At 51.8% G+C, this 22,608-nt stretch overlaps 1 protein-coding gene across 10 annotated transcripts in view; it reads right to left on the reverse strand.

Annotated features, from left to right (window-relative positions):
- Positions 1-22,608, reverse strand: part of CASZ1 (castor zinc finger 1) — a 207,066-nt gene that overhangs the window by 35,962 nt on the left and 148,496 nt on the right. For all 10 annotated transcript variants that reach the window (XM_074848245.1, XM_074848241.1, XM_074848242.1 and 7 more), the window contains 3 exons: positions 12,399-12,968; positions 4,191-5,031; positions 1,327-1,395 (listed from right to left, as the gene is read on the reverse strand). In XM_074848245.1, coding sequence (XP_074704346.1) covers positions 1,327-1,395; positions 4,191-5,031; positions 12,399-12,924 — 1,436 coding nt within the window. In that variant the 5' untranslated portion in view covers positions 12,925-12,968. The remainder of the gene's footprint in view (positions 1-1,326; positions 1,396-4,190; positions 5,032-12,398; positions 12,969-22,608) is intronic.

Below are 22,608 nucleotides of genomic sequence, written 5' to 3' on the forward strand. Positions count from 1 at the left end.
CTCTGCTTGAGAGGGGAACTGGGGAGAGAAAGGGTGGCATCTCCTCTCTCACTGCAACCTCTGCGATTCCTGCAATCTCAGCAATAAAAGGGTGCTGCTCCTTCTGTCCCACACAAAGATGGGCTCAAACCCCTGCTTTCATTCCTCTACTCTCCCAGGAGGCAGTGAGTTGCCACACGCACTAGAGGCATGGCTGCTTGAGGAGCTGCATGTGGTGGTGCAGCTGCCCTCCCTTCCCAGGTGGTCTTCTGCCCCCTTCTCCTACATGAGGCATTTGGGCTAAAGGGAAGAAAGGAAATCGCTTCTTGTTCCACTCTCCAGCTAGGGAGAGCACTGTTTCCACCCTTTTGCCCCGCTGACGTGCCAAGATCTTCCCTTGCACCTTCCTAGCAGCTGACTGCCTCCCACAAGGAGACTCTGTAGACTGCAGTAAGGTGGGAAAGCACAGTAATCATTTCCTTCCCCTCTTGTTAATAAGTGCCCAAGTGCTGGTGGGAACAAAGCCTTCGGTTTTATCTCTGGAGAGAAGTGTCTGCTGGCTTCCCCGACTGGTGTCTTTCTGTATACAAGGGGCTTTCGTAGCGAGCTTTCTCACAGTACAGATGGAGGATCCAACAGGCCAGGGCAAAGGCTGATGGACCCTTTACACCGTGAGCTAAAAAACAGGCAGGTGTTATGCAATAATCTCCTCTGTCCCTCTGGCTCTCGTGAGACTCACTGTCAAACCACAACAGCCCTGGGCTCCCTCTCAGCATCGCTCACTCCTGACCCAAGCTTGCCCACAGTTGGGATAAGATGCCCTAGTCTGCACCTTACTCAGTGAGGGTTTCTCATATAAATAAGCTGCAAAATTTTCTAGGACAAACTCACATTGATGCCAAGACCTGCCTAAACTCAAGACACTTGTGAATTCCTCCAGCCTAGATCCTCAGAGGTGAGATGTTCTCTGCTTGCCTCCTGCAGGCACTGGACATGGGAAGGGAAAAAGGCTGGAGACAGCATATCATTGGACAGAAAGAACAACAATCAAGAGACAGCGCTCCCATTTAAACTCTGGGCTTCTGCAGTGAAACATTTTTCCACTATTTGTCACAAAGTCTAACAGCTCTGGGGAGCCAAGCATGCTCTTGGCATGCTTGTACACCTCTCACAGCTACTGCTCTCTCAAGGAGGGGAACAGAGCAAGTACTGATGCCAGAGGGAAATGGAAGTGCCAATGGCTGGTTTAAACACTTGATCCAGATGGACAAGGTCTCATCTCTCCCACCACCACTCCACCCTCATACTTCCAGACCTCTCCCAAAGAAAGTCAAGAGTTTTGCTTACCTGGCAATATACTTCTGGTAAATATTTACGTCTTCGCTGACAGCTGGTTTGTCAGTGGGTAATCCGTTCCTAATGAGAAACACACAGGGCAGAGCTGGTTAGCAGGCAGGAACAGGGCACAGTCAAGCTCCTTGTTTCTCTCACACACCACTGACACATCAGGAGAGAGGGCCCAGGGAAGAGTACCCAGCAAAGACACCCATAGGTTTAACCTCCCTCCTCCTTACCCTTCAAATCTTGTACCTTCTTTTCCTAGGGAACTACAGAGTCCAACTACCACCCCTCCTGCATGTTCCCTCTTTGCAGGACTCAGTTCAGTTTGTTGCAGACACTGAGAAGACCAACCATGAAAACCTGTTTTCACAGAAAAAACTGAATACCCATACACAAGTGATGCCTACATGAAAAGAAACACCTTCCTGGAGCACCTTGCAGCACTGCCCTTACGTGCAGTGGTGGAAGGGCCATCGAGACAGGTCTGCCCTAAGCTCAACTGTGGGAGAAGAGTCTCTGTGCTTCAGCCACGCCATGAGCTACTGCATGTTTCCCAGGCCAGCAGGCACGGTGGACTGCTACCTGGTACTGACAACGTGGCTACAGCTCCCTAGATGGGGCTTTAACTGCCTCATTTTTCACAGACACCCCAACTCCAATAGATAGATGGGGCAGCAAAGGTATTTATGTATTTTAATCAATGAGAAAACCAACCCAACTGCACCCAACTGTCACATAAGCCTGGGTTACTTAATATCACTAGGAAGCAGACAGAAATTACATCCTCAGTGAGTTCAGCAAGAGGAAAAAGAGATGCAGGGCCTGACTCCAGCCTACCTAAGAGATAGTGGCATACCAACACAATCCCAGTCAGGCTATACACGGTCTTCCTTCTCGGTTTCGCCCACACCCAACCTTCACTCCTACTCCTGACAGCCCTGTAGCCTGGTTTAAACAAGGATACTTTCGCACAGAGTTCACTTGAAATAGGTAGATTAGTTCAGCGCAGGTTAAGAGCATTAGATGTTAGAGAGTTTAAACCCACGTATGAGAGTAAGGGGTAATTCCTGACAGGCTACTTGGTCCCAGTGGGGACTGAATGGAAAGCCAGGCCCCAGATACCACAGGTAGCACTTCCTCCACCAGCACAATTAATGGGCTGCTTTCTTTTATCATAAAGCCTGTATCTAGTAAGCAGCCTGAAGGAGAAGGGACTGGAGCCCCTTCTGTACTCCAGTGTGTGATCAGGACGCTGGGAACTGCCAGGTTGAAGGCCCTGGTCACTCCCATTCCTGTTGCAGCCCCACCGCAATGCCCCAGTTGAGGAAGCCCTGTGGCTAGAGGAGAGATCACCAGAGTGCTGCAAACCCACATCTGCAAGTGGCAGGAAATGAGCAAGAGAAAGGAAATCAAACTGGGATCCCAGCGCAACACCAAAGCAGATAAGAAGAGGCTCACAACCCCCCAAGCACAGCTCTAGGATGGCCACTGAACTCCAGGCAGCTGAGCGTTCTGCAGACTCTTCAGGCACAGAGGCCCTGGCCAAGTCACCCATCACAACAAGGCACTGTGCCTACAGGAATATTTACAACACAGTGTTTTTCAGTAATAGGAGTCCCTGCCTGCCATCTGGAGCACACACAGGGTTCATCCTGAGCGGGGGCCAAATGCAAATGTTAATAATCCTCTGCTCTTTCCCGTACACCTTAACCATAGAGCTCCCAAATCCGCAGGCAGCTGGGAAATGACTGTTTCACGTGGAAGACATGTATCGTGAGCTCTGCCTTCCAGGTGGGGAAACACAGAAAGTGGGAGATGCAGACTTGCCTGAGACTGCAAAAAACACTCGAGTGAGGATTCAGCCCAAGGCCTCCTAGGTCCACATATTAAACACAGAACTGCCTTCCTCCTTAGCAGAGGGCAAAGTACCAGGGTGTGTGTGATGGCATTTGCCACAGAAGTGCAGGCCAGAGGTCCTAGACTTACTACAAATGACCCCATGGGATTCATAGCTCACAAAAGCCCCAGGTCCACAGTGAGAAACAAGTAAATCCAAACCATAACAAGAAAGCAGAGAAGTCCCTCCCTGTTTGCAGCCTCACATACATACGTAGCTTTGCTACAGCTACCACCTCTGGAAGCCACATTAAAAAGTAATCCAAGGTTTGGCAAGGTCTTCAGATATCTCCAGTCAATGGCAGCACTGCAGAGATTGCCAGCCATGTATATGTAGGAGGTTATTAGTGGTAATTGGGCTAATGAGTTTGCCCAGTCTGAGGGGTAATTGAATCACCTCTATTTGTGTAAGGAACAAGCAAATTGAGAAGACACAGGCCTGGCCCCCAGAAGTATGTATATGCCTAACTCCTATGAAAATTGTTGGGAATTAGGCACCAAAATGTCTTCTGAGTTCTGGGACAAAGAAAAAGCCCCATCTTGCTAACAGGAAAGTCAGCAGAGTTTTGCCATTGAGTTAAATGGAAGCAAGAATCAGGTTGTCCTACAGACACAGCTGGATGCCTGGGGAACCAGACAGAAGGAGGAGAAAGTAAAGTAGTTACAACCTTGACCTTAGAGTGCTGACAGCACCACGTTCCCTCACCTTTCATTTTAACATATGAACCCAGAAGCTAGTGGGCTCCAGATTCATGGCTGTGACTGCTGATGGCAGACCACATCCTTAGTGTAAGATAAAAAGAGAAGTAAGGTGTAACAGAGGAGCAGACACTCCCAATAGAGCAAAAAGAAGCATCACACAAACAGTGCCGTATTTATCACCACACAAACGGGAACTGCCCACTGATCCACACACAGACTTTAGGTATGATCCCTCACTACTACAAAGATAAGAAAAGTGGGAGGACACTTACTTTACTGTAGAGACTGTTCCAGTTGTGATGGAGTCTGTCTTGGAGAAAGTTGATTTCAGGTACTCAGGAGTGTTGAATGGCAATGAGACGGACTGCTCTGGCCCAGCCACAGGAGTGCTGCTGGGGGTACTGGCGAGGGGAGCAGGGGCCAGGCTGGGTGTTGGAGCTTTTACTGGAGTAAGCTTCTGAATGTTCCTCACATCATACTTGGAAGGCCGGCCTACCTTGCCTGTCTTGAAGGCGATGGCTCCTCCCATATCTGGGCTTCCTTCTCCAGGCTTGAAAAGGTGCAAGTACTTGACGTTTTCTAGGTCATACTTGGAGGCCTTCTTGTAAGTGTTGCCATTTTGTGGCCTGATGCTCTCACCCGTCTTCAGCTTCTGAATGAAGAAGTCATATTTGGAGGCCCGTGACATCAGGCCCTGCATCTGGGAACTGCTGGGAGAGGGCAGCGGCAGGATGGTGGCTTTGGTCTCCGTCACCATGGAGGCATCTGGACCTGGCACCCGAATGGGCTGTGCCAGCACCGAGGAAGTTTCTTTGCCCAGCTTGGAGCCCAGCTCCTCAGATTTGGCCAAGTGCATGGGCCAAGAGAGCTGCTCTCCAGCTTTCAGTTTGCGGATGTACTCCTCATACTTGGAGAAGCGGGCTCGTTTGCTCATGGCGTCTTCGCCAGGGAGAGAGGCAGCAGTCGCAGTGGCCTCTGAGGTAGCAGCGTTCAGCTTGTCAAAGCTGATCTTGCGGGCCAGCTCATCCCGCATGTTCTGATCATCATAGCCGAACATACCCAGGAACTCATTCATGGTGGTGGCGGCATAATCTCGCAGCGACGAAGCTTCCCCTACAGAGAACCAAAGTGAGAGCGTCACGCAAGGCGTTGATTTTCCTTCTCCTCCCATACCAGCACTAGTAGCGGGGAGGGGGAGTAAGGGGAGAGGGGAACATGATCTACTGACGTTTGGCTCACTTGTTAGGTTTTACGACTCTTAAATTAATTTGTTTTAAAAAAAAAAGTAATTAATACTGGGGTAAAATAAAAAGAGTTCATCAATGCCAGGAAAATCAATTTCCTAAATGTTCTAGCCGATGGCTTTTCAGTACATTAAACAAAGTTTCATAAATGTCTCTGCACTCTTGCCTTGGCCTAATATGAAGAAAAAGTAATTTTACTGGAAGTGAGACCAACGCCAATATGCCGAGGTTTTTAGAGTTCTGTCCTTGTGCGTGTTTGTATATGGAAGGAGGTGCACAGACGATAGACAGCAGCGTGTCTGCATGTGGAAGGGGGGCAAAAACATGAGGTATGCTATGTGTGGTGGTAAACAGCAGGGCTGAGAGCAGGCAGGACAGCACCGTGTGAAATGGATAAGGGAGACGGGGCAAGACAATGTATGGGGTGGAGCAGGAGGAGGGCAGAATGGAAAAGTGCAGAGTAGAGAAGGAAAGCAGCAGAGGTGAAGATGAATTAAGGTGGGGGAAGAGCAGCAAAGGCTATACGCATGAGAAGCTTGGCAGGGAGGAGTAGGGGGGAAGGAGGGGAAGAGAAGGCAAGACAAAGACAGGATAGTTCCCCATAGCTGTTGCAGTCCTCCCCTCCCCTGCCAATTTTGTAGAAGTTCTTTCACCCAACTTGCTCCCTTTCTTCTCCATCCCAATGACTGGAGAGCTACCACCCTCCACGTGAAAATGGGCCACAGTTCAGCGAAGGCTGTGGAAACCTACAGGCAGCCTCCTAAGCAGACATGAGCAGCTTCCAATAAGACCAGGAAATGGAAAAGTCCACGCAGGTGCAAAATAGGTAGAGGAACAGCCTCCTCTCCATCAGGATTTGGACTGAGGACAGAAAGAGCTGTTGTCCTGACGCGGGCTCCAGAGAGGGGGAGAAAGCCTGTTCTCTGGAGTGTGGGTTGGCGAAGGGGCAGGAAGGGGTTAGTCTACCTGAGCATGAATACAGGGAGGAAGAATGAGCAAAAGCTGTCCTTCCCTGGGTCTCTCCCTCCCTTCCTCCCTCCCCTACTCCCTCAGGCAGTTTCACAGGCCACCAGGAGGGGAAGAACACACATCTGGAGGTCACCCAATATCAGTGTAAAGGAGGAAATAAAGATTGCTCTGACGTGCCAGCTTGGACTCATTTAGGCTTCAGTCTGACACAGCGCTCCTCCTCCTCTCCCTCTTGCTTTCTCCTGCAGAGTAAAGATTTACTGTGTGCAGGAGTCCTTCAAACCTCCCTCGTCATCTTTTCCAATCACTCACTCTAGCTCTCATGGGCAAGCACGCTCGTTCACAGGGAGCCAGCACAGGCAGGTACACTGGCAGCAGAATGGAGGTTCTGGGCACTGGCTCCCACTCAAACCAACACTGCCTTGAAACAGAGTGGAAAAGGAAGGCACCAAGACATAGCCACAGAGCAGGTCAGCACATCCAAAGCATGAAAACGGATCCCTAGGATTTGGGGGATCTGACAGCCAATGATGCCAGACACACAGCGATGCACGTACATGAGAGTGTTTCCGCACACACAAGACCCAGTCAATGAGCAAAGTCGAAGTTCAATAGCCATCAGCTTCCACAAATCAGTTTCCACAGGACTTCCACGGAGGAAGAGACTGCCTGTAACGGGCACTAAAATGTGCAAGACCATGAAGGTCACATCCCTGTTTCAATATTGCCCGGTATAGCTGTGTTCATGTAACAGAAGAGCTGCTGCACTAGCTGCCTGTGTACCTGGTACGTGAGAAAGGCAATGCAAAGAACATGCCTGAAGCCTGCAAGCAGAAGGACAAAGACACACCTGCTAAGTGCTGGGATCTGGTTTAGCCCAAACTGACTTTCCAGTTCTGGACACTTAGGCCCAGCATCCTGCATGGGATTTTGGGATGCCTGACTTCAGAATAAACACCCTGTTAGCTACAGAATGGGTGGCAATGCCCCTGCAGTGTCTGGCTCTGGTTGTAGGTTTTTGTAGCACAACTTCATGGGTCAGCATTAATCTTAAAGCATGTTAAATGCAGAATTATGCCCCACAGTGTCCAAAACCAAGACTTGTCAGAAGGAAATGACAAGGAACGGCTGTGTTACTCCATCCTCAGAGGTAGGATCATTTAATCTGTGCTTCCCCACTTGACCCTCTCCTGTGGCCCCTCCAACACCCTACTAAAGCCATCAACTTTATCCTTCACACACACACATATTAAAGAATTTCATCTTGCTTTAAAGCAGTTTTCCTTTTTACCTCTTTTTCTCTCTTCTCCACCTCCACGTCAGTGTAACTCTATGACCAAACAACAGGGATTAAACCCATGAAATCCCTACTGGATCTAACAGTTCTCTGTTTCTGTTAAATCTGCTTTCCCTGTTCTGCTTTTCCTCTCTTTTTGGACCTGTAAAACAATCCCCTAGCCTCCTTCACAACGCCCTGACTTCCAAGGACTGCACAGAGAAACTCTAGCCAGCCTGTGCCAAACTGCAAGGGGAGAAAGAATACCACAGAGAGGATCTGATAGGAAATTAAGTGTGATTTTTACTAGCTTTAACAGCTGCCCTGAAAGCCAGCCAATCCCTTTCCTTCTTTATCCTAACCTGCAGCACATGAAAAAAAGGAGGAGACCCTCTTTTTCACTCCCACATCTCAAATCAGTTTTACAAATCCCAGCTCGGTTCGAGCCCCACTGACATTAGAAATCCAGAGAGGAAATTCAGCGAAACCTAGTATTTTCTTCTAATACTGGAGAAAATGAAATATTGTTGAGACCAGCTCCTTTTCAAACTTCTCTCATCTGCACACCTGGTCTTGGAAAGCATCTTTGGTACCCATGTGGCTAGACTTCAATTGGTGCAAACAATTAGTTGCAAAACCCAAAACCACAGGAAAGAGGGAGTTTTCAGACTTTTTTTTGTGCTTTGCAAAGTCTGAGCTTGAGTTCAGGTTTCACTACCCTGGATTTAATTCCCTCATCCCCCAAAACACCTTGCATTCTGCTTTTCCTTTGCTCAAACTTGGTTCCAGATGATAGCAATACCCTCCCTGATCAGCAGCTTTGCCAGTGCTGCTCAGTCCTTTCCACATCCACATCTGAGATGAAACCCTGCCAGTTGCCACTACCCTAGCAAGCACACCTTCACTCATCCCAGCACGAGCCCACCAACACATCCCCTAAAGCCGAGACGACCTTCCCTTATCTGCACAGGCACCTAACCAGAAGGCTGGAGGCTCTTCTAGTGGAGGCACCTTATGGAAGGGATCTGTCTCACCACAAAGATGGTATGAGACCCAGCCAACTCATTTCACATATGCTTTCAAACAACAGTGACGAAGTAATTATTACTACCTAATTGACAGAAAACCCTCCTCATACCCACTTGCAGACAAAAGTGAAGCAGGACAGCAGTTCGGAAACAAAACCCTGTGAGAAGTGTGCAGCCCTGGAAGCCACAGGAAACATTGTCCCTGGGTCTTCTTCCCCTCCCCTGCACCGCATTTTTCTCTCCTTTTCTATGTGATAATAAAAGGGCTCCCTCTCCCCTTGCCGCTGCTCTCCATTTGTGGGCATTGCCAAAGAGCAGAGATCTGTGTGTCTCAGAGCAGCTATCGTATCACAAAGGATCCGAAGCTAGCAAAAAAGGGGCTAAAAATAGCCTGCAGCAGCACACTATATATGGAAGGAAAAGCAAAACAGCCCAAATGGAGTGCAAGGTCTGGATACTGGGGGATGGGACATCCCAGCCAGGGCTCTGTCCTTTATTCTGCTTGGGAGGGAAAACATGTAGACTTGGGGGCTAGAGAATAATGAGCAAGAAACTGGCACTCATCATGCCTGTTCTCCCAAGTGGAGTCTCCCCAGGAAATTATGAAGAGAAAACTCCCCTTGCTGAAAACAGGTCCAGTATTCCCTCTCTAACAGACTTAGCCAAGAGGCTAAGAAAAGAAGGAACTTTGAAAGCTTGTACAGGGGAAAGCTCCTGGTGACTACTTTAGCCCACTATGCAAGCAACAGGCAGAGTAAAGAACACAGACCATATAGGAAAATCTCCCTGGGTATGTGTGCGTCAGTGAGAGATTGTGGAAAGGGATCTCTGTCAGAGACTGTACTGGGAAATCTAAATGCTATATATAAATGTGTGTAGAGAAGTCTGGGTCAGTCAGTGGGCAGGAGAGGGTGCGTGAATGAATAAAGAAACGTATCTGCATGTCCAGATCAGCTTCTGGCACCCACCTCCTGACAGACACCAGCTTTGTGACTCCTGAACATCTTTCCTAGCTGTACCAGAGAGGGCGGCACCTAAGGGAAGACTGAGCACCGACTCTTAGTGCCTTGTTTCCAAGGGGTGGCTCAGAAAGAGAGGCAGGGATGCCATACATGCATGTTCCCCAGCTTGTTTCAAAGCGTGAGGATTGAATAGCATGGACCAAGTCTCTGCAAACTCCTGCATGATGCACAACAAGCTTCGCTGTCTGACTCTGGAAGGAGACAAAGGTGGCAGGGACTTGGCATTAGACTACAGGAGGTGCTAGTGGAAAACACGAGCAGTAGCTGAAGTCCTGAAGTGAAACTCCAGGAAACAGGAACCCTTCTCAGCCCCATTTAATTAGGATCACTTTCCCCACTGATCAACAAAGCCCAGCTAGACATAGGATCCGGTTTTCTGCGTGGCTCCTGCTTTTTACCCAAGTTTCCAGCTGATCAGAGAAGCACAGGCTCAATTTTAAACGCTGCTGAGCACTGCCAGCTCTGTATCCTCTATGTCCTCAGAGCGAGCAATGGGTGCTCAGAACCTTCAAAACCAGGTTCCTGCAATGACCCCCTCGAAGCTGCATTGACTGGGAGGGCAGAGCTGTAATTCCTCTCCTTTGATCTGACTGCCTCTTGCTACCCCTCAGCTCACAGGAAAAAAACCCTCCTTTTCAGTATAGGCAGTTCCAGATCTCACAGGGATAAACTTAACTTGCACCCAGTAACACCAGGTCTGAGAGGACTCAGTGATGAACAGCTTAAAATCCATTTTCTGGAACATTGACAGAAAAAGAAGAGGAAAAGAACTTTGTCCTTTCCAAAGCAAGAGATGTTTCAGTTTGTGCTTTCCAGGGAAACATTGCAAACCACAATTACAACCGGGTTCTTGAAACAGACGCTGGAGACCTGGCAGCACGTCTGTTTGCAAGTCAAATCCCATGTGGCTGCGTATGTAAACTGGACCCCGCATGTGCCATTACCTGCCTTAAACATAAATGAGTCTTCAGCCCCCCAGAATGCTTATACATTTTTGCATAATCCTTTGACAATACAGCCCTACAAAGGCATTTTACTGAAAACTCCTACCCCAGAGAGAAACCTCAGTTTCTTTTCATTTTGCCCTGTTTGGTAACATATTTTTTACATTTAAGTTCCCCTCCTTTTAGTTTTCGTAGCAAATAAAATCTGCAAATGGGGGGGGGGGGAAATTAAAACAAACTAAAAACAGAGTCCAGGCACAATCACCTTGTGTCTGGAAACGACAAGGGCTTTCCTATCAAAGGAAACTGAAGGTCACACTTTTCCTCATTGATCTTGCAATGTTTGTTAATTACTCTGTCACTGATGTGGCGAAGGATAATTAAACAGCTCTGTTTATATCTTATATGCATAATTATGTGCGCTGCCACTGAACTCGTGAAGACTAGAGAATGTGCCTCTCCAGAAGGGGAACGGACAGACGGAGATGAGTTTCGGCTGCATTATTAACAGGAGGAGGAAAACATGCGCGCACACAAAAGGAGGAAAGTTTGATGGATTCACAAAGTGCTGAGATCAGGGGAGGGGTGCATGCAGGTGGAGTAGATTAAGGGGAGATCTTTCAATTACAGATTCAACCCAGCTGAGTGACAAATCGGGGGAGGGAGCTGCTCTGCCCTAATGGAGAGAATTCAATTTACCCGAAGCTTTTTCCAACACTTAGTACTCATACACCCCCCAAAATCAATCGGGGGGGAACCTGGGTATCAGGAAGCGAGAAAGAAATTCATCTAGGGCTTTCCCCAACATCTCTTACTGAATTCAGCTTCTGAAGGAACCGCAAAAATAAGGTAGAAGCTATCTGAAAACAAGAAATGCACACACAGCCTGGGGGAAAACATCAAACTCAAGTGGTGGGGGACATACAGGTTTGGAACCAGCAGCTTCACCAGCTCGAGCCCAGACTCAGGGTGCGCTGCAGCGCCAGAGGACGGGCTCCCACACCTGCCTTGTGAAGGAGGCAAGACCACGGCGGGCGGTAGCCCCCCAGCCCCCCTGGCCGGGCTGAGGGAACACACAGCAGCACAAAGGGAAGGCAATGGATGGCTCTTGTTTGACACCCAGGAAGGGGTACTGGTAGGCCAGCAGCAGATAAGTGATGAAGACAGGTAGCCCGAGCAGCTGTGACTCGGTGGGGTCCCCCACAGGACTTGCAGCCACCCCAGCACGGCTCAGCCTCCCCCCGCGGGGTCCCCTCCCGCCCCTTCCCCCGGAAAAAGCCGCCATCGCCTACCTCCTGCCTCCCGCCGCGGCGGCCGCTCCCTCCTTCCAGAGCCTTCGCCCGGCCTGGGGCGGGCCCGGCCCGGCTCCCGCCTCCCCAGGTGTGGCCGGGCGGGGTGAAGGCCCGGGCCCCGGCCCCAGGGGAAGGCCGCAGGGGCACCCCCTCCCTGATGCCTCTTCCCAGAGCCACCCTCAGCCTCGGGCTGCCCAGAGTCCCCCTCGGCCTCTGCCCCCCCCGGAGCTTTCGCAGGGGTACGTGAAGGCCGGGGGAAGGGGCAGCCTGCGTGCGTGTTAATACGCTGCAGAACCCACCTGGGATTTGCCACAAGGGCACTCTCTGCTTTCTTTCCCCCTCGTGTGGAAATACATGACTAGGAAACCAGCACACACCACTGCTATCTCCATGGGAATGGTGTGAAGTAGTCTACGGGGGGCAGATCTACCCCACCAAGGGATCTACGGTCTGGGAAGAGCCATCCAGCCACATCCACCCCAACAAACAGCCCTCTCGGGAAGGGGAGGCTGAAGCAGAGGCAAACTCAGCACAGTCCCAAGAGCAAAATGCCAGGCAAGGGGACTAGGGCTTTCACCCTCCTCCTTGGCTGCCAGGTGCAGACAGGATCTGGCATGGACACACAGCAACAGCTTTGTCTGTCCCACAGAAAACATGACCGTGAAGTCGCCCTGTGTGGGGAGGGGGATCGAGGAGAGGGCTTACCTGAGGTGGTTCCTCCGCCCAGCTTGGAGCCTGTCTCGCCACTGGAGGACCGGTAGGCATCGTCCTTTGAGGCCGGCCCGTCTGAATCCCTGTCATCCAAGAAGTTGCCATCTTGCGAGCCCCTCAGAGCATCCGCCTCGTCCCCGTTATCTTCCTCGTCACTGCAGCCCTTGGGCTGCACCATGTAAACCCCTTCGGGGGGCACCTCCGCGCTCTCAGCGCCCTTACATTCCTTGCCCTCCACTCGCCCCAGCAAGGGCTCCTCGTTGTATTCCCCGTTCACCCACTTCTCAATCACCTCCCTCCTTTTGTCCTCCTCAATCTTCTGCACACGGCTGAGTCCATCTGAAAACTCTGTCCCCAGCTCCTTGGTCCCAGGCTGAGGCAGGTCCTTGTTGCTGCTCTCCCGCTGCGGCCCCTTGTCTGCTCGCGCCTGTTCGGCTCCCCCGTGGTCGAAGACGACCTGACGGCTCAGCTTGGCACAGATGGCATTTAGCTTCAGGCCGCCTTTGCGCTTGGCAGCCATTGTGGGTTTTCCTGAGGCTGCGTCAGTGCATATAGTTCTTTCAGCTGGAAAAAGAGAGGGGAAAGAAGCAAGGAAGGGCATTAGTGGGATCAGACAACTTGAACCCAAGCAGCAAATGGCTGGTCCCAACCGAACAGGCCTTCAGGCATGTCCAGGGTCATCCTTGGAAAGGTGGGACTGCCATCTGTTTCCTGAGCTCTGAGTGGAAGCCCAGCCAGGAGAGCCTGGTGAGAGGCACGCTCTGAACCTGCTGGTACCAAAGGATGCCACTGGCCTCAAGAAAGAAGCACGTATTTATGCTGGGCTCAACAGCCCCCAAACATCTCATGCAAGTGAACACGGTACAGACCAGCCTTTGCTCCTGACTCAGGCAGGGTATGAAGTCTGTTAAAAGCCTGACTTGCTCTCTCCTTCAGACTGCAGCACCACCTGCTTTTAGGTCCCCAGCTCCATCCCAGATGTGTTGGCTGCCAAAACCACACCAGCTCATAACTGCATGCAAGCACCTGTAGCAGGGAGAACAGCTTCCCAAGCCTAGCCCTAGGGACGGTGAGGAATTAATTCACTTGATAGGGTTTACACATAGTCTCAGAGAAGAGAACCAGTATGCACCAGAAAGAACCAGTACAGAGGGCAGGAGCCCTGGCATGTGCGTGCACTGGAGCACCAGACTCCCCTGGCAGTCGTAGGGGAGAAAATCGCCTTGGGTTGGTATCAGTTGATCAGGCCTTTTTGCCTGCTCACTCTCGCACACACAGAAAATTCTGCTCTCACACTTCCCAGCACAATCAGCTAATTAGTGTGGGTTTGTTATTTTAATGTAGTTTATTCATATATGACAGCTAGTAAAGGAGGGGTAAGAGAAAGTGGGGGGAGAAAGGAAGAAGGTAAGGTCTTAACTTCAAGGTCACGGAGAATCTTGAACTAAATGGTCCCTATCAGAGGCACTTGCATAATTATTGCACCAACAATTAACAAGATTCAATCGCAAATAAAAGCAAAAAACTGATTCTAAAGCAGCTGCTTTGTCTAATTTCCCTCTTTATTTATAATATCTCTGAGAGACACCCAGTCTACGAAGGGTTAAAGGTCCCAAGGCAAGACACGTACACACAGCCTGGCTCTTCCCCCAGCGTGCAGTGCCGAGGCAGACCCCGCTCTGTGTCCCAGGGCTCTGGAAGAGCACCCAGTAAAACACTTGCTGGACACACACGTCACTGGAGTTACCATGGGGACGTGGCTGGAGTTCCCTCCAAAATGTGCTCTTGGACTTTCTGTCGTGCTTTATGTGAAGGAGGGGCCCATCACATGGAGAGCAAACACAAGCAGCCCTCGAATGGTGAGAACGGGTTCCTCCACTGCACAGGAGTCCTTCGTGGCAGCTCAGCCCACACCTCCCTGTCACCAGCACAGAGGTGCTGCTCCACAGAAGCACAGTGAGATTAATCAGACCCCCTACAATGCATCCAGAAGCCATTGTGACAGCCCCTAATCCCATAACATGACAGCCCAATACAAACAGACTGAAACTTTAGACCTGCTGTCCAAGAGCCAGAGAGTGGCTGCTTAGCGTAAACTCCTGACAGCTTCAGACACGCTTCCCTGTCAAGGACTGCAAGAAAAATAACCCCCCGACAAATACATCAGCCCCCCACACAAAGGGAGGCAAAATGCACTCCTCCACTTTCCAAATGCACACCGCCCCCCCCCCCCCCCCCCCCGGCACTAACACCTACGTGCAATCATGCTTTCATGAAGGGAAAGCACACGTTGCCCCCAAACACATACCTCCCCATCTAGAAATTATAGCTGTTCAAGAGCTGTGTGTATGCGCTGGCACGCTCCGTAAACGTAGTCATACACGTAGGGGTTAAAAAGTCCCATCTCCCCAAAATACATTCCTGTACATTTCCCCACGCATTTCCCTTTCACACATTCCCCCAACACACACACACAGTCCTCACGCATACAGATGGGCACAGGCAGACGCCCATGAAGCTGCAGAAGTCTCTGTGTGCTGGCACCTTCCCTTCCCATCACATTCCCACTCTATTTAGGGCAGAAAGTGAAGGCCGATCCTGTGCGCAACTGGTACCACAGAGGGAATCTCAGGAGGCTGCTGTGAGCTCCAACTGGAGCCTGGCCAGGACACCTACAGCTCACGCCTGTATGCTCGGGCGAAAGGCCAGCGGAGCCTCGACGGCTGCAGGTGGTGAGGACGGTGCCTCCCGCGCGCTGCGGTGCCTGCCCAGGGCCGGGGCACTGGGTCAGCACTGAATCACCAGCGCTGCTCTCCTGAACGCTGCCTGGTGATTCCCCATCCACGTTCTCACCATACCCAGCCCTGCCTAACTGGTGAGATCAGCACCGCTCGCAGCTGGAAATGACTGGGAGGCAGACACGCAGCAGCCCAAATCCCTGCTGCCCTCCCCCTTTCTGCAGTGAGGGCAGGTCCCATTATTCTGGTCTGGAGGTGAGCAGCCAAGAGCGTGCACCAGCCAGCAAATGAATATATAAATATTTATTCAAAGGAAGAGAGGAACAGACGTTCCCGAGGCTGCACTTGCCGCGTACGCAGCAACTCCCGGGAGCCTGCAACTTGTCTTCCATTCCTGTTCCTGCCTCCTTCCATCTCACACACCCTGGCTTTGCCCCTCCACCTCCCCAGCTTCTGCCCCCCACCTCCTGCCCTTCCCTTCTGCATCTGTCCTGTCCCTTCTCCTTGTGTTTGGGATTTTTCTGAGCACAGCAATGCCAGCCTTTAACATTTTGAGAATCTTTTCCTAAAGTTTAAGTTAAAAATAAAGCAAGTTCTGAAAACATACCTCTTCCCTGGTCTATAACACCAACCCTCCCAGAGACCTTCCTGAGATGGGATTTGCCCTGTAGTACCAAGGCTCTTCTGTATCTCCATCCCACCTATGCACGTATGGCTGCAGGAAATCAGAACTCCCAGCTGCTTCTGCCAGCCTTGCAACCAACTCTCCACAAGCCCAGACACATCATTTTATCTTTTCATTGCCTTATTTCCATGTCTATGGAACAGGAGGGACATTACCTACATCAACGTTTCTGTTCCCCTCTTAATTTCAAAAGTAGAAGGGAAACCCTTCTTATAAAGAAATGCTGGAGATGGCCATCAGCCTGGAGGGGACCAGAACATCCATGTTTCATTCACTCAGGCAGAGGGAGAGGCAGAGGGAGAGGAATTGAGCTGCTGAATGAGGCACCCTCGTATCTGACCAAGGTCGGGATTGCCAGGCAGGGAGAGACCCCCAAAGCCAGGCAGAGGCTCCCCCCCCCCAGGCCAAGCTCCCCACCCCAAATCACCCTGCGTCTCCATCACACTGTTTAAAGATTCCAGGCTAAGTAAACATCCCCTTTCGTTTTCTTCGTCTAAATAGAAATGTTTTGATTTCACATCAATCTGAGGAAGCCGTTTATAACCTGAGCTTGTCACACGGACTTTTCATCTCTGCCCAGTACAAACTCTCCCACATGCTCTATTTACACTGAGCACTTCCTCTGAAAACAATGCCACCGGGAGTTTACTCCGCTTGCCCCCTCCCCACACCCTGCAAGGAGACACCAGCTCCCTCCACTCTGCACCCAGCCCCGTGGCATCTTGAGAGCAAACCTCCCTTTGAAGAAAAGGTACGGCTTGCCACAACCAGGCCTGGCAAGGAGGAGGACAAAACTCACCTAGCCTTTTTGCTGCCTTCTCACCCCTTGAACTTGCTGCCAACAAGCCCAGGTTGCTGCCCCCACCGCCCCTCCTTCCCCTGGTCCCCATGTGCTGCCAGCACCCTGCGTGTAGCCCCAAAACCCTCCATGCAGTCCCCAAAGCAGCACTTTCTCACCCATAAACTGCACAGTGGGGTGCTGCCAAGGTGGGCATGGCTTAGTTCTGCCTCCCCCCAGGGAGAAGAGGGGTTGCGGGGGGCACCGTGTGTGGGAACCGAGGGCTTTGCAGCCTGGACAGAAATAGAGCAGCCCAAGCGAGGGGCAAACCGCGGTGCAAAGAGAAAGTCTGGCTTTGCAGGGAAAGGAAAACAGAGCCAAAGCCTGGCTTTTTCCTGGGGACAATGAAGAAATGTGCCCTGGCAGAGGGGAGAAAGGGACCCTGGTAGAGGAGAGAAAGGGACCTGGCTGTGAAAAAGGGGCATGTGGGAGCTGGATGAACCAGCTGGCATGGGGGGAGGAGAAGGGGCCCTGGCTGTGTGGCAGGAGCTTAGTGGTATGGGAAGAGCTGGGGGTGCAGGGGGGACCCCGCTGGATGGGGCAGGGGCTGAGGAAGGGCAGGGGAGGAGGGGCAGGAGGGCCTGTGCTGTGGGGAGAGGGGTGCTGGTTGGGGAGGGACGGCGTGCTGTCACTTCAGAGGGCCGGGTACATCGAACAGATGGAGCTTTCATATTCCTATTGAAGAGTTTTAAGCCCAGCTGAGCAGCTCCGTTCAAGAGGGAGGTCCCAGTGCCAGCTTTCCAGGAGCTGCAAGCTCTCATTCGATTAATTATTAACGGCATTATTTGGGGCGGGGAGGGGGAGGGAAGGAGGGCCAACATGCTGCACAGTCCTTTTCTTTTTTAACCACTGTGGTGCAAGCTTGACTGGAGAGACTCCAGTCTGCCCAGGAGCCCCAAATAGGGAGGGCAGCACAGCTCGCTGGGGTGGGGGATGAGGATGCTACATGCCAGAGCCTCTTCACACTTGAGCTGCAGTCCCTAAGACAGAGCCAAACCTTCACAGCAGAAGGCCGCTGGGGCATGGGGAACATGCCCTAGTGATGTCCAGCCACACGCCAGGAGGAGGCAGGGAAGGCAGACAAACACTCGGCCCCTTTCAGAAAACATTTCCCCTCCAGCACAACGACTCGTGCATTATCCCAGGCAGGGCCAGGGCAAAGGCAGCAACAGCCCAGGCATGGCCCACAGTGTGTGAGAGTGGATTTAGTGTGTGTATTTTCCCCTCTTCAGTTTATCAATAAAACATTTTATTGCTTTTAGCCCAGGAAATGACCTTGGATTAGTGGATGCTGTCTCTTCTGGCTGACCTTGGGGAGTTCACAAAGGCTCTTTAACAACCTCCTCTGCCCTGCAAGCATGGATCCCGCCTGTGCGCGTCTGCATGAAGCCGGGGAAAGCCCTCGGTGCGAAAGTCAGACCTGACAGGCTCCAGCTCAGCGCTGGGCAGGGAGGAGAAGGAGAATCAAAGACGTGGGAGGAGAAACGAAGTGAGCAGCCAGGGTGTCCTTACCAAAGCGCTGCCAGCTACACTCCCTGCTTTCCCATAGCTGTGAGGGCTCTCCCCACCCACCCCATCCCTAAACTGCGGAGGAAAAGCTGAGGACTCTGCTCTGGTCCCCATGGCCAGCACTTGTCAGAGTGCAGTCTGCCTGCAGTCAGCACTGCTTGACCTTCTCCTGACTGCCACACTGGCATCTCCAGCCACACAAGAGGCCACTTTTCTCCCTATTCCCAGCTCCCAGAGCCTGGTGCAACCCTGGCCCAGAGGACAGAGACCAGTACCAGTTCCCTTCAGCAAGCCTGTCCTGCTTCCTTTTGCTCGACCTTCTCAGCTGCAGAGTTAAGCTGTAATTTTCTGGTGACAGTGAGGGGCAGCGTACAGAAACCAGCACTGGGCAGTGAAAGACAGGAGATCCTGGGAGGAGGGGGAAATGATGGGGCTCTGGAGATGCTGCTCCTGGCACTGGGGCTGCTGGCCAGCTGGGCTGCTCCTGTTTCCCACCCTGCCACTCGACTGCTCTGCTGCTGCTGACAGGGTTTCTATAGGAGAACAGCTCATGAACATGGGGAGACCCCCCTTTCCCCAAACAGAAAACAGCCACATCATCTCTGAATGGTGTGTATTTTCAGTGCACAAGTGTAATTATAGAGAGAAGGAATGGGACAGGAGAAACCGAGAGGAATTTTCCTCCTTGAGGGAACAGAAACTACAAGCAAAGATGGTTAGTGCTGAGCTCTAAGCCAGAGTGAGATCCCTGCACAGCGCAGGGCAAAGCCTGTGAGGGTGCTGCAGCAAACAGCCCATCCTGTCCGGCAATCCTCTGCGCTGCCCTCCCCCGTTAACACAAGCCTCCCTTTCCAGCCGTGTCCTCTCCCAGTGTCCCCCCTGGGCACAGAGGGTCCCCATCCTCTCCTGCAAACACCCCCAACCCTTCTTGTGCCACACGCAGAGGCAAAATCTCCTGGCATCACAGCCACGAGGCTCTGCCCTGGCACAGGAGCCCCCTCCCTGGGGCATGCTCCCAGCCCCCTGGTGCCCGCTTTCTCCAGTCACGTCCTCCTGAAAAGCGAGCCCTAAAGTGTTAACGGCGATTGGTGAAATGGCACAGCAGATTGCTACAATAAATAATTTACTGATATTTATAAATATTCAAATCAGCAGGCTTCAGAAATTGAAAGGGGGGGGCTGAGCTGACGAGGAGGAGGGGTGTTTAGGGAGGGGAGGGGGGGGCTGACATTAATTCCCAGGCTCTCCAAATTCATTTGAGAACTGTTTCTCATTTCAAACAAATATTAAATCTTTTGGTGTCAAGCCTCCAAAATAAAATATCAAATAGAAAGTCACCACCCTCTTGGTGGCCGAAGCCTTGTCTGCCATGACGCTGGGCGCCTGTGGCCATGTCCCCTCAGACAACCAGCCGCTGGGGAATGACGGCAGCCTGCACCGGCGAGGTGCCTGTGCCAGAGCAGAAGCCCACCCAGCCACACCTGTAACGCAGCCCACCACACCACCAACCACCATCCCAGACAGGAATTCCCATTACTACCACCTACAAGACCCTGCCTTCGTCTTCCAGAGGATTTTCTAAATCCCATTGGGAAGAACGGGCTGAACATCGGAGCAGTGAGGGTGGAGCCAGGACTCCCGACTCCACCCTGGGACCACGGCCTTGCGGCAGAAACAGAGCAGGGGGTCAGGGCTCCTGACCTTCGTTCCTTGCTCTGGAAGGGAATTTGGTTTTAGTGATTTAAGCTGGGAGTTAAAAGCCAGGAGTGCTGGCTTCCAGCCTGGTTTCCAACCATGGTGTAACCATCCGTCTCCCCAGCTTTTTGTGCCTTAGCTTCCCCATGCAGAGGAGGAGGAACAGGGATGATCACCCACCCATCGGGCTGAACCCAGCCATGTGTACTCGGTGCTTTGAGATCTCCGTATCAGCACTCTGTCACTGTGCTGGATTGTTACTAACTGACTCTTCTCCACTCTGAGCATCCTACTGACCCCTTAGATGGCCAAGGGAGATGATCCTGTGTCCTCCCCTGGACCACCCCATTGGTAACGCAAGGCTCCAGCATGGGGTGAATTTCCCCTAGATGAGTAATGGCTTTTCTAATGCACGGGCAGGCTGTCAGCTTCCCTACTCCCAGTGTTTTATGGGTTTAACTGAACGGCTCTGAACTCCCTAGTAAGAAATAAAGTTATCCCTCAGCGTCCCTTCTAAACATTTCACTCAGTGCAAACGGTGTTTAAGAAAAATGAGGACATATTTCTTCTTAAGGATGCAGTATCCCCCTTCAGAGGCCTAATTTATGCCATATATCACTGGCCAGGGAGAGAAAGGCAGCACAGACCTCACACTACGAGTGAGCTGGCCCTAGCACAGCCCAGGCACAGCCGCTCCTGCTGCAATGGTGCAATGGGCTGCAACTCAAAGTCCTCCAGAGTCCGCAGAGTCCCTGTCGGAGAGCAGAGCTGGGCTGGCAGGCAGCAGAGCAGGACGGACACCTGCTAACACTCAGCACTGCGCTGCCTGCTCGGCTGCCGCATCGGCCCTCTCCCACCGCAGAGACGTCCTCACCTGCACCGCCACAGCCTGTGTGGACCCCGTCCTCCTCACCCCACCCCAGCTCAGCCCCAATTGGGGCACTTCTCCCCTGCACGGCTGAACTGCAACAGCCTCCACAGCGGCCCCGCTCCCTCGCACCGTGCCGGTCTCCTCTGTGACACTGCCTTCTCACCTGCCGCTGACCTGCCTTGCTGCCGCTCGACCAGCTCTTCACAGGCATTTGGCACAGCTGGTGGGGAAAGTGGTTCAACTGCGAGCAAGGACAGGACTAATCCTTCTTCACAGCTCTTTAGTAACGCACGTCTGAACCTTTTCCTGAGCAGATCTCAAAAATGATCCTAAATGTGCTTTGATCTTGTCTGCCCCCAGCCTCCTTACTCCGAGAGCCACTAAGGCTCTGCTGCTCACCCCGAGTGCTGAGACAAAGCTCCTTGCCTCTGCCCTTCCCCTGCTCTGCGTTCACATACCCTGAACCCTGAACCTCCAGAGGACAAGAAATTAGCCCCCCGTTCTGCATACAAGTAACATAGGGAACTTCCAGAATTAACAAAAGGAGCAGAGTGGAAAGAAGAGGGAAAAAAGGGAGTAACAGGAGTCAGGAACTCTGGTTCTGCTCCCTGCTCTGCTACTGACCTTCTCCTTGTCTTTGGGCAGATAATATCACACAGACTCCCCTTCTGCCCTTGACCTGCTGGGTCTCTTCAGAGGGTCAGCCATCTGGGCAAAGATTTCTTGCCTAGCTTAGTGGGCCCGGTATCTTGTTGGCAACTTTAGGTGCTACTGCAATTCAAGTAACAGCAGAGGAAAAGCACTGATTCAGGACAGCTGGAAGCTCAAAAGTCCCTTGTGTCCTGCAGCCAACTTTCTAGTTCATCTGTCAATGCAGGATCTTTGATGAGACATTTCAACAGTTTCCTCCTCGGTCGCGTGAAAACCTGCTCTCAGAGCTCCAGCCTAATGCAGCGAGCAGGGTCTCGCCGCTCCCCAGGCTGAGCGAGGCTGCTCCCTGGGAGCCTTCTGTCTTCAGAGTCTTTCTTTCAGATAATATAAAGACAAGAGGATCGGCTTTTCTGATCCAGTTTCTTCTCCTTGCCTTACTTATTTATTTATTTATTTAGTCCAGTTAAAAGGTTTACTATCCAGACGAGCCTAAGTGGCCTCACTCAGCCTAAGTAACTCTATAAATCAAGCAGAACTGCTAACATCTACATCACAATCCCGCCATCAATCTCCCCACAGGTTGTGAAGAAAACCGAGTGGAAAGACGCAAAAGGGAGAGTGAAGAGTAATAGCTCATCACCATCAGGTCCCTGCAGGCTGGCTGTGGCCCTTGGAAAACTCCCTATGAAGCCAGACATGTTGTCAGGGCAACTAAATGCAAACACGGTGCCTAACTTCACCTCTCCATAGACACACATCCACGTTCCCGGTGCTGTGCCAGGAGGATACGGTGGATGCAGAGAGAGGGAGGGAAGGGGTGGTGGAGAGTGAAGAGGGCTGGGAAAGCCTCTGGAGCAGCCAGCCCCTGTGGGAGCCAGCTCCCAAGGCATGAAGAAGAGATCAAGACGTGAATTTTTTTGAAACGCTGCACAGACCCCTTTGTAAATGCCAAAAGAGACAGGGCAGGGGATGTGGTGAAACATCGAGGTGGTAGAGAGGGAACCAGACTTAGCTGCAAGTACCTGACACTGGCAAAATAAAAAGGACCTGGGAGAGACAACAGGTCTCTTAAAGAACAGAGATTTGGACGGGAATTGCTCAAAGTTTCATCAGTCCCTCTTGGTGACTGTCTTTAAGGAGTTACTTTACAGAGAATCCACACCCACCATGACCCAAGTCAGTGGAGAGCAGCTCCCTGGCTTCAGGTGGGGCTCAGA

Source organism: Strix aluco, chromosome 22, assembly GCF_031877795.1.
Source record: "Strix aluco isolate bStrAlu1 chromosome 22, bStrAlu1.hap1, whole genome shotgun sequence".
NCBI lineage: Eukaryota > Metazoa > Chordata > Aves > Strigiformes > Strigidae > Strix > Strix aluco.